The sequence below is a fragment of the Cannabis sativa genome, chromosome 8 (assembly GCF_029168945.1).
Source record: "Cannabis sativa cultivar Pink pepper isolate KNU-18-1 chromosome 8, ASM2916894v1, whole genome shotgun sequence".
In the NCBI taxonomy this organism is placed as follows: Eukaryota; Viridiplantae; Streptophyta; class Magnoliopsida; order Rosales; family Cannabaceae; genus Cannabis; species Cannabis sativa.
In genome coordinates, this window is record NC_083608.1 from 6,538,834 (window position 1) to 6,551,241 (window position 12,408).

General features: G+C 34.5%; 1 protein-coding gene across 2 annotated transcripts in view; it reads right to left on the reverse strand.

Moving 5' to 3' along the window:
- Positions 1-408: 408 nt before the first annotated feature.
- The window catches only part of LOC115701535 (uncharacterized), a 30,344-nt gene continuing 18,344 nt past the window's right edge, over positions 409-12,408 (reverse strand). For both annotated transcript variants that reach the window (XM_030629351.2, XM_061102339.1), the window contains 5 exons: positions 6,645-6,797; positions 6,414-6,570; positions 5,786-5,925; positions 5,662-5,697; positions 409-1,829 (listed from right to left, as the gene is read on the reverse strand). In XM_030629351.2, coding sequence (XP_030485211.2) covers positions 966-1,829; positions 5,662-5,697; positions 5,786-5,925; positions 6,414-6,570; positions 6,645-6,797 — 1,350 coding nt within the window. In that variant the 3' untranslated portion in view covers positions 409-965. The remainder of the gene's footprint in view (positions 1,830-5,661; positions 5,698-5,785; positions 5,926-6,413; positions 6,571-6,644; positions 6,798-12,408) is intronic.

Here is a 12,408-nt window from a genome sequence, read left to right on the forward strand (position 1 = left end):
GCTCATCACTGTCGCTAACACCGAAACAAAGGCTATGGTCCCTTAAGATTTAACGATTGTCGAACAAGTTGGGATGGCAGCTGAAAAATGCATAGCCAAGAAGACATGATCTCCCATATAGGATCGATCTTAATGTGAAACCATCCTTGGTGAAGGATACCTCTTGCAAGGGCCATCATTAGTGAAGTCAGAACAATCCTCAGGGAAGGATCCGTCCTCATGGCTGAACCATCCTTGGTAAATCTTCCTTCCCATTGTATAATTTTCAATGTCAGTCGCCATAGTCGTAAGGTGTTACTAACACAAACAAATAGGTTCCTATATGAGAACAAAAAATGACTTCGACCAGCTAATGGTGATGCACAGCAGCTACAATACTTATGCATACTACAATTCAACTACCAAATAGGGAAGGAAAAAAAATAGTTGAAAATTATGTTTACACTATCATTGCACATAATTACAACGGCTACTTTTACTATCAGAGCAGTTTGACTTAACTCTTATACAATTGTAAAGACAGACAACTCTCCTTGGAAAAGGAGAAGCCCACAAAGCCCAGGAGCTTGCCTCAAATATAAATTAGTTGCTAAATAATTAGCCTCAAATTTAGAAGAAGCCTGTCTAAGCCCAGCTGATAGGACCAGACACCTTTAACAATTTCAAGCTCATATTAGTAATTTCCCAATCAGAATTAGTTAAATATACTGAACATCATGTAATGCTAAAATGCATCCACCAAGCAACCACTACCTATGGGAGAAATATTTTCTAGAAACTACTACTTCCTACTTCCTAATATTTTACAGAACAATCTGTCTAAAAGTTTCAGCTTGTATTGTTGATTTTGGTAACGTAATTGCCACTGTTGTTGCAGTATTGGCTTGCATTTTGCCTATCTCCTTTGAAATGCCCTCAAAGTTGGAACACACTTCTTGCCCTGTTAACAAATTTCTTACAAGACTTCACTGCCGATGAACTGGTGGCGTAGTCGGTTGGTGGTTTTGCCCATAGAACCCTATACCTGGTGGTCTATAAAATCCTCCATTGGCAGGTTGCAGCTGTTGTTGCTGCTGCTGTGGTGACTGGTGCGGCTGTGGCTGCTGTTGTGATTGAGGATTTGGCCTTGGCAATCCCATACCAAAATGTAGAGGTAGAGGGGGTGGGGGTGGAAGGGTGTTTGATCCATATCCAAAAGGCATTACACCTGACATAAGACCAGTGGATTGGACATATTGATGTGATGGAGTAGCAGGAGAATGAAGAACAGGTAGGAGCGGCAGGGGTGGTGGCTGGGAAAAAGTAGATTGCATCTGCTTTCCTTGAGAAAGGGATTGCATGCCTGATGATGGTGTAAGTGGCATATTGGCAACTGACTGCTGTGGTAGGGTAAAATAACCAGTACTGCCTATATCAGCATTGCTAGCATCAGATACAGACATTGGTTTTTCAAGTTTCTGTCGTTTTTCTGAAGGGAACAAGGGTATTCCTGGAGTTAATCCACCTGACGTCAAGCTACCACTCATAGAAGCAGCTTCTTCTGCAACAAGAGAGGAAAGTACAGAGGAAAGCATCTGTGCAGAGGAAGTAGATGCAGCAAGCCTAGCAGCAACAGCAGCAGCTCTTGCCTTTTTGCTCTCTTCATCATTAGCTTTCAGAGGTGCAAAAGAAACTGTTGCTTGTGCAAGAGGATGAGACTGGGTACTGCTTGATTGAACAAAAGACTGATTCTGCTCCATTCCTTTCATAGCTTCTGCTGTGTGGTTAGCAGCATTGTTTGAGGTTTTTTTTCTGATATTACTAGCTTGTTCAATGTGGCAACGAGCAGCCTGCATAGAAAAGACAGATTGTCACCACCATTTGTTGCAGATGATTTATTTCCAGATACTCACAGATACAATAGTAACATAGCATAATAAGTACATATCACAAGCTGCAAATTCTATCTCAAATGGAAGGAAGAGATTAAAACAGTGGTCGAATCAAATAGAATTGGAACCCAGACATTCTAACAAATATTTTAATTATTGTACTTTGCTATGTGCTCAGAATTAGATTTTGTAGAACTCACTTCATTAGGTCAGTATCTTTTTTCCCTTTAATATCTAGAAATCTGCAACTCACTTCGCAACTTGAGTTCAAAATTGGGTTCTACCGCTAGAACAAGATTGTATTTTTCAAATATAATTCCGAGTTTTTAATTTTGTATACTCACTCATATTTTAAAGAATAATAAAACAAAATTTTACATAAGCGGTTCTATGATCATAGGTCATTAAGTCACTGCATGAAATCAAATCATATAATATATCATTCAACCAATATTCATGCAATTACATCTTAGCTTAAAGCTCTTATCTACTAAGGATCAAAAAAGTGTAGTAGACAGTATCAAATATGGATTATCAAAAGAAAACCAAGGCCTAAGCTGGCAGAATCCCAACTTTAACATTCTTGCTTATACGGACTTCAGTAATTAATTAAGATTTCACTACATGTTTTTTCTAAAAAATTATCCAACAAAGGAACACTTCTTGGTGGGTATTAAGTCAAAGGAACACTTCTTGATGGGTATTACTTATTGATGGTTAGTAATAATAATATATATTTTCAGTATATATATATTAGTAATATATATTAGTAATATATATTTTTATTATTATTATTGTTAGTATATATGTTTGTTTTGAGAGTTTAACCTTGAAAAGTTATTCCCTTAGTAATATAAATACTCTTAAGGAGGGTAATGTTGATACATTAAAAATTGCTGGGATTAATTATTTCACTCCATTATATTAATTTAAATAGCATTTTTGAATTAATAAATAAATTTAAATACTATTAATATTATGATTTATTATAAACAAAATATTACGGTATCTATTTAGTCTGTGAGATTGGTTTTTGTTAACTGAGTTATTTTTCTATTCTATATAAAATGTGGCTATATAACATAATTCTTAGTTTATAAGAAATTATAGGGTGATTTTTTTTTTAAATAAAAAAAATAACAAATTATTAGATGTTGCCACGTAAAAAGTCAGCATCCATGTAGTTAGTTAAACCTAAATATAATTAATCCACCTAAGGTGTTGCAATTAATAATAAATTTGTTCATATTATTTATTTTTTTATTAAAAATTATTTTCAAATTTTGATATTTAGAATTAGTTAAATTTTAAATATTATTTTAAATTAAATTTGAATGTTTTGATAGTTTAACCAGAGCATTTTCATTAATTCTAAAGATAAATTTAGGACGAATAATAATTTTTTTTTAATTACTATTACAAAGTATAATAGTAATTTTTGTTTTTATTTAAATCACTATTATGCTTTCAAATTTCAATGATTATCACTACATTGAATATTATTAATCTTAAAATTATGATATTAAAAAAAAACTAAAAACTAAAATAAAATTAACATAAGCCACGTATCATCTATCTAGTATATATATATATATGCATTATAGATAAATTTTATGAGGATGGTGTACATAAATGATATAGAGAACAAAAATAAATAATAGAGAGATAAAATACATAGAAATATTCATTTTAATTAATAAAAAATACAATAAAATTTAATATTTTTTAATTAATAAATATATTTCTTTAATGAATAATTATTTTATTTTTATGTATAATTAAGATTATATAAATATAATAAAAAAGTATTTTTATTTTAATTTTTTAAAATAATATATAAAATTCTTGTACTCAATCAAACAATGCAATCAATTAACGGGAATATGATTACATATTACCCTACACATCCAAACACAGTTTACACATTTCTCTATAATCATATTCTCCTTCATAATATTTCCTACAATCAAATTATTTTGAACACCTCATAGCAAACGCCTAGTTAGTGAATAGCATATGTATTTTTTGTTATATGGTATGTTATTTTTTTAAAATAATATTTAAGTTCTATTTTCAATTGTATTTTTGTTGAAAATATATATAATTTTATTAGCATCCTATATATTTTTATTTTTATTTGTTGTTATTATATATATATATATATATATATTTTGATTGTAAGGTATATATTTTTTATTATATGGTATATAAATTTTATTGTATAGTATATCATTTTATTTTAGATTATGCATGTTTAGTTTTTATTTTTATTTTTATTTTAGATTATGCATGTTTAGTTTTTATTTTTATTTTTTTTTTAATGGAGTTTTTATTTTATTATATAAAAGTGATATATAATTTTATAAGTATAGTATAATTATTTTATGGTTGTAAATAATTTTGTTAATATGGTATATACAATTTTTTTAATAATATTATATTACTAAGTATATATATTATGTTGTATCGTATGGTATATGATTTTTATTGTCTATAATATATCATTTATTTAAGATAATATTTAGTATCTATTTCATTATATAAAAAAATTTTAATATGTATACATATTTTAATAGTGCTATATATAATTTTATTAACATGATATATATAATTTTTTGAGTATTAATTTAGTATTCTTATAATTTCTTTGTGATATATAATTTTATTACTACGGTATATTAATTTTCAGTAATACGATGTATCAAATATTGTTGTATATATTCGTATTTGTTACAATATAATAATATGCAATATTAAAAATTATATAACTTAATTTAATTACTATATATATTTTTTAAGAAAATAATATGTAGTAAATGTATTTTTATAATTTTTATTAGCTAATTTATTATATTTGGTCATTTTTTTAATTTTTTTAAAAAAAAATATCTACTAACTTAATTTTAAAATTTAGGACCATTTTACATCTCATCCCTTTATCAATTACTGTTTTTCCAACTCACAATACTTCTAATCTATAGCTTTACCAAACACTCAGCATATGTTCTTGTTGAATTAAGTGATTTAAGTTCTTCAGCCCAAAATGCTAAACAAAATCCAAGTTTTGGCTTTTACATTATTTTAAGCTATGAACCTCTCTAGTTTAATATAATCAATTCCAGCGTAAATCTCTACCTGAATTTCAAAACAGCTACGCATTTCAAAATGCAAAACAGCTAGAGGACTACCTGAATTTCATCACTCCATCTTCAGTAAATCATTATCCAATGATCTCAATTAAAATGTGGAATCTAAACTAACTGATGAAAACCTAATGAAAATGCCTTCTAATGATTAGAAAAATCTGAAATTAATCCAATAACTTAACCTGATGAAAACCTAATAGAAAATTTTTGAATATTCCAATTATTGAGGGTAAGTCTTCTGCAGAGATTGTGTGGGAGAAAATTACATTCTTAATAGCCACGTGGATTTTTAAGTCAGGATTTTGAGAATCTTTGCTTCTTAGATCTTTGTAGGGAGTGGGGGAACCTACTGCGTTAGAGGTATGCCATCTTTTAAATTTACGCTTAAATGGATCCAATTGTAACTTAGGACTTATGTTCCTGCCTCTTGGTTTTATAAAGGAACTTTCAAGTCTTGTTATTACATGGTTTTCCTCAGCCTTACATGAGGACCCTATTAATAAATTAGGATGGTGGTCAGGTCATTTGACCTCTATCCCTTTAAAAAAGGGAAGAAAAAAAAAGGGAAATTGAATATGATATCGACTTCTTCACAGCCAACAGAAATAAAATTAAGTGACAAGAAATAGATAGGTGTTTCTTACTTGCAACTGTGTGCGAATGTGAACTAGCTCTGATTCCTGTAAAAAATTTATAAAAGCAAGTAAGCCAACATGAACTTTTAAACTTTAGCAAAGGAAAATGAGCACAAATAGGAATAACGTATACTTGTTCCTGAAGTGCCTCTTTGAGCTGCGAAACCAACAAAACCCTCGTTGCCTCAGCATTTTCAAGCTTCTCAATACAATGAATGAGTAAATTTTCCTGCTCTTGCAGCTCATCCAGATATCCAGATCCCTGCTGATTTCCTGATGAGTACAATTTTTTTTTTTAACAAATGTGTGAGAATGATGAGAGAGGAAAGTGGAGGAGATAAACGGAGGAAGAAAAATTGTTTAACCATTCTAAATGTCCACAAAAGACTGAAGACAATCAATCATCCACCTGAAATAGGTATAAATACTAATATACCTTCTAATGAATTTCTTCTCTTTAAATGAAAACATATAATATTTGGAATAAAAAGCTTAAAAGTAATCAAACTACAAAACATCAGACGCTAGTTTTAGGGTTTGAGTTGATGGGGTAAGCTACAAAATGTGGCTATCTGCTAGGCTGCTAGCCATTTTGGTTGATGGGAAAAAATAGAATATATGAAGACACAGAAGAGAATTCAGATATGATCTGGTATTATGAAACTGACTTGAAATATTTAGTATTTATATATACTAATGAAATGGAAATATTTAGTATTTATATATAGTAAGTGCACAAGACCTGGATGTGAATTCTTTACCTTGAGTCGAGGCATTTTCAACATCTTCTTCAATTTTGCCGACATATTGCAGAGCTGTGCTACACTTCTTTATAGCAGCTTCCTCACTGACATGTTCATCAAGAACAGATTGAAATGCAGTAATAATCTTTTCTGGCAAATCTCCCACAGACAATTTCTGGAATGTCACTGAAAGTCATGTTCAAGAACAATAAAAATATATATATATTATATAAAAAATCATGTACTTACAATCCGTACGGAATGTGCATCCCTCTTGACTATCTTGATAGGGTTCGAACTCTTTACTTGGCTTACAGATGTAGGAGGGATTTTACCCAGTATTTCATCTTTAAGACTCTGCCCTCGAGAGCCAAAAACTTTTCTTTCTTCCCAAATATCAACCTGATCAAACAAAAACATAGCATGTTGATATCAAGAGTGAAAGTGATGAAAAGTGCTACACATATCTACACTTTTCTTATCTAGAAAATTTTAATATTAACTATACAAAGCTAAAAAAATATTAGAGAAAATTAAAATTACTTAGAAACTATATTTGTAAGCTAAAAAACTTGAAAAATTCTAAAATTTCTTAAAAAGTTAAATTGTAATTCAAAATAAAAAAATCTAAAAACTTGTAGTATTAACCTTAGCTCCCTATAAATACCATGCTTGGGTTGAGGAGCTAGTGTAACAACCAATATCTAAACTATCAATAAAGCTTACTACCTTCTCATAGAGCCCTTTCTTCTAAGTCAAACCACTTTCATATACTAAATCAACACTACTCATCAACATCACTACTTCAATTACCATAACAACCATTAAACACTTATTTCTCATATCCACCTATTCAAATCTAAACCAATACAAAATTATTCTCAAACCATCAGTGGTATCACAGCTCCGTTCGATCATCACTGGGCGTAATCTTTTCCACTCATCAACATGAGTTTGGAGTCCAATCGCTCTTCTCTATCGATTCCAATTTTCCATGGAGAAAACTATGATTTTTGGTCCATTAAAATGAGGACCTACTTTCGATCACAAAATCTACGGAAAATTGTTGAAGAAGGAAACATTCGAGCATGGAATGCCATGGAGCTTGACTACATGTTTTAATAAAAGCTTCAGCCACTGTTTTGGCGAAAAAATGATGCCGGAAAGGAATGAAATGGCCATACATTCTCAAACGATCTACCCCAACGAGTATAGTATCCACCCCTTCAGAACAAGGCAATCCTTTAATAAACTCCATGGTCATCCCAAACTTGCTCGGGCAGCAGTAATGGCTGTAATAAACCAGCTAGAGACAAATTGTTTTATTTAGTTGGCAGACCTCACAACGCCTCACAAAAATCCACCACTTGCTGCTTCATTCTGATCCAAAAAACATCAACTGGTAGGCGTCGATAAGTGCAGGGCTCACCCGAATGCCCCCTAATGGCAGTCTCATGATATTCTTTCAAGAAAAGAGGCAGCAAGAACCACCCTGCCATGATACCCAAGTCACCCATGCTCAAGCAATAACCCGACAACCTCTTTGTTTTGTTCCAAATCAGCTCGGATCTTAGCCAAGAAAGGGTCATTACTGAATTCTTGTTGCGCACCAGGTCCCAATCCAACCAAGAAGATGTAGTAAGCACGGCATGCACAACTGGTAAAACACGCGACAGTGCATCAACAGCTCTATTGGCTACCCCGAGATGACATTGGATCTCAAAATCATAGCCCAACAACTTCACCAGCCATTTATAATGCTCCATAGAGACTAAACACTGCTCCAAAAGAATTTTCAAACTTTGTTGGTCGGTTCGAACCAAGAACTTTCGACCCAACATGCATGGTCGCCATTTAAGAATAGCGAGCACTATGGCCATGAGCTCCTTTTCATAAATGGACTATTAATTGGGCGTGAAGTTTCAGCACTTGACTGAAATAGGGGAGGGCTTTGCCCTCTTGCATTAGAACAGCCCCAAGACCATAACCAAAGGCATCCACCTCTATTACGAACTACTTAGAAAAGTCAGGTAGAGCCAACACTGAAACAATGACCATGGCATGTTTAAGAGCTTCAAAGGCAACGGTGGCTTCTCTATTCCAACGAAGTAGGTCTTTCTTTAATTGCTCCATAAGAGGTTGTGCAATGGAGTCATACCCTCTCACAAACTTATGGTAGCACCTCGTAAGACCCAAGAAGCCTCAAAGAGCCTTTAAACTTTTGGGTAGTGGCCAATCCAACATTGCTTGGATCTTATTAGAGGTCAACCGACACCCCTTCAGCAGAAATAATATGACCCAAGTATTCCTATTTTTGTTGAGCAAAACAACACTGCTTTCTATTGGCATAAAACTAAAGTTTAGCCAAGGCTTCCAAAACCACTTGCAAGTGAGTGAGATGTGCTTCCATGGTCGGGCTGTAAACCTAGATGTCATCGAAGAAGACGAACACAAATCTATGTAAATAAGGCTTAAAGATCTCATTCATATTGGCTTGAAACATTGTTGGCATGTTAGTGAGACCAAAGGTAGTGACCCTCATGAGTTCGAAAGTTAGTCTTTGGAATGTCATCAAACCACACTCAAATCTGATGATAGCTCAATTTCAAATCCAACTTAGAAAATATTTGTGCCTCGTGTAACTCATCAATTAGCTCGTCGATAATGGGTATGGAAACTTGTTTCCGCGATGAGACACTTTGTCGAGGGCTCGATAGTCCACACAAAAGCGCCAGCTCCCATCTTTTTTCTTCACCAATAACACGAAACTTGAAAACGGGCTCACACTTGGCTGGCAAATTCCCACCTTTAGCATTTCCAACTCTAACCTTTCAATTTCATCTTTCTAAACATGCGAGTATCGATAAGGGCAGATGTTAATCAGTGCTACTCCCAAACAGAGGCAAATAGCATGATCTCAAGGCCGCGGCGTTGGCAGCGTGTTAGGCATGTCAAAAATGCCTCAATACTGCTGCAACAACTCACCAACACTCCTGGAATTTCTACGTCATTCTCACTGGTAGAAGTATGGCTCAACTCCACCCACAACCATTGAGTTTAGAGAAACTTCCACCATTTGAGCTTAAGTTAATCCATCCATCTTTGTACCCAAAAAGTCTTCCATGGTTGTTGATCCCTCTGTTTCCTCAACTTCATCTTGTACCAAAATAATTTGCAATTCTAGTGACTTGCATCAATGGTTCCAGGACCATGGTGCATCACATTTAAAGTGTTTCCTCAACTTCATCTTGTACCAAAATAATTTGCAATTCTAGTGACTTGCATCAATGGTTCCAGGACCATGGTGCATCACATTTAAAGCACACCCCTTGGCCCTCTTCTCCTGAACTTTAGACTGTCATCTTTCGATATGCTTTTGTTGATTCAAGCAACATAGTCGTTACGCGATTGGAATTTCCCTGGAAATAAGGGTTGTTATTTCCATCAATTCCAGATTTTGGGTTGCCCTTATAAGTATTAAACCCAACCATTTATTGAGGCCCACTAAACTAGTTTTCAAGAAGCCCAATAAGTTTAAGTGATTCACCCCTGATGATCGAGATGGGTCTGCTCCTCTACCTGTCCCAACACAATAGGCCCAAGTCCGCAACTGATTGGCCTCAGTAGTCTCAGCCAGCTCCATCGTCTTCTCCAAGTCGACTGGTTCGAGAATACGCAGGGAACTCTAAATCACCATCGATAATCCCTTCATGAATGTTGATTCAAGCATGGATTCCGCCACCGTGCCCAGCAACTCTGCCAACGTCTCAAACTGTTGTCGGTACTCCTGTACCGTGGTAGTTTGTTGTAAACTTAGAAATCAATCATACACAGTGCCTTCATGAATTGGGAAAAATCGTTAGAGAAGAAGAAATTTCAACTCACCCCAACTTTGAATTTCCCGACGAAGATTCTCCCATCTAAACCAACGAAGAGTTGGTCCCTCCAAACAAAGAATCGCGCCTTCCAATTTTTGTTCCACTAAGAATCGTCGCAAACTAAAATAGCATTCGGCTCTATTAAGTCTAATCGTCCGGGTCCGAACCTGTAAACACAGGCAGTTCAATCTTCCTTGGATTCACACTATCTACCACCTTCAACTTCTCGACTGTTACTACTGGACCCTTGTGCAGACCCAATCGGAGGCTGGCCAACCTTACCTACCGGACTTCGTGGATCGTCGATGAATTCCATAGCCATATGTGCTTGGCCCAGCAGAATCAAATCCAATTTCTCTGAAATAATAACAATTCCTTGATCATGGGAGTCGACTTTCTCTTTCATTGAATTTAATTCATTTGGAATTGTTGCCTGAGATTCATCTTCCCCCACATATTCCATCTATTTCTTTGAACTTCTGATATTCGGCAGTCACCACGATCGTAGACTCTAATACCAATTGATGTGCCCTGTATTCAACACTAGCTAAATGCTTAAGAGCTCTATATGAACCCAATACATGCATAAACCCCATAAATCTCACTCACCTCCCTTAAAACAGCTTGCAACTATTCAACAAATTACATAAGTACCCTCACTCAAGAGAAAGACCAATCCACCCCTGGGCAGTAGTGCTCTCTCTTAGCCCTCCTAGCATAAGTGTAACGCACCTAGGTCCTAACACCACAACAATAAACTAAATACTCAATTATATATCACAATATGATAGGATCGTAAGCGATTAAATATGTTCAACACATCCTTAGAGATCATATCTTATGTCCTCAAATTCAAGTAATTTGGCAATTGGATAATAATCTCTCTTCACAAGATATTGAGAACAATTTAGTCACCAAATGGAAAAAAAAAAAAAAAAAAAGCTTCCTCTCAATTTTCTTCTTTTTAATTTGGGTAGCACAAACCTCATTTTGGGTAGCCATTGGTTGGACTCGTTGAGGGGTGACTAACATCATTTTAAAAACACGTTTTATGAAATTTACTATGGGTAATACTTTGTACAAGGTGATTTGGAATTACATCAAAGTTTGATTTGTTGATGGCAAGATGAGTTGAGCACCACTGAACATGACGGGCATGGGATGATTATTTGTTTTTTGATCTGGTGACATAAATGGTGTACTTAGATGTAAGTTCTAAGACGATTAACAAGTATTGATCTGTATGACAATGTTGTCTAATTTCGATCATTGATGAACTCTTTCAATGAATTACACTGTTGCAACTATCTGTTCAAAGATCAACCTTAAGTCATCACCAAATCTAAGTCAAACATAAAGTTGATCTCTTGGATGAGTTACTTGGTTATGCCCTTTGGCTCACCAACACTTCACCCACATTCCCAACCCTTATGACAATTAGTCTTGGTACTCTTTGACTATATTTTGGTGTATAAACACCGGCTAAATGATCATTCTTGACATTTATCCATCACCCTTTGGCTTTTGTGTAAGCATAAGCTATTTGCCAACCTCAAGAAGTGTATGTCTATGAGGGATAGCATTTGGACCGCACAATCTCAAGTGATGGGATGGCGTGGATCAATCCAAGTGCAAGTCATATAAGTTGGCTAGAGCCTAAGAACATTTGAGAAATGTGTGGAATCCTGAGAGTTCCTAGGTACTACTGCAAGTTTGTTCGAAGTTATTGTGAGATTGCTTAAACACAACTAAAGAATGATAGAACCACAAATGTGGTTTTTGAAACTCTCAAATGAGCCATCATCATAGTTTAAGTGTTATCACTACCTAATTTTGACCACAATTTTCACATCATGTTGGAGAAGTTTTGGTGCAGAGGCATCACTCGTGGCTTCATATAGCCAGGCTAGGCCAACAAGTAAAGAGCCATGATCACAATTCCAGTGTTGATGGTGCCTAATTTTGACCGCAATTTCAGTATATAATGTTGGGGCAGTTTTGATGCAAAAACAGTGACTCGTGGCTTTCTGTAGCCAAGTCTAAGGCCAACAAGCAAAGTATGTGCGGAGGAAATGATGGTCACGGTTTTGCTATCCAAAAATGGTGCCCTTTCCTACTTGACCAACAATTTGTGG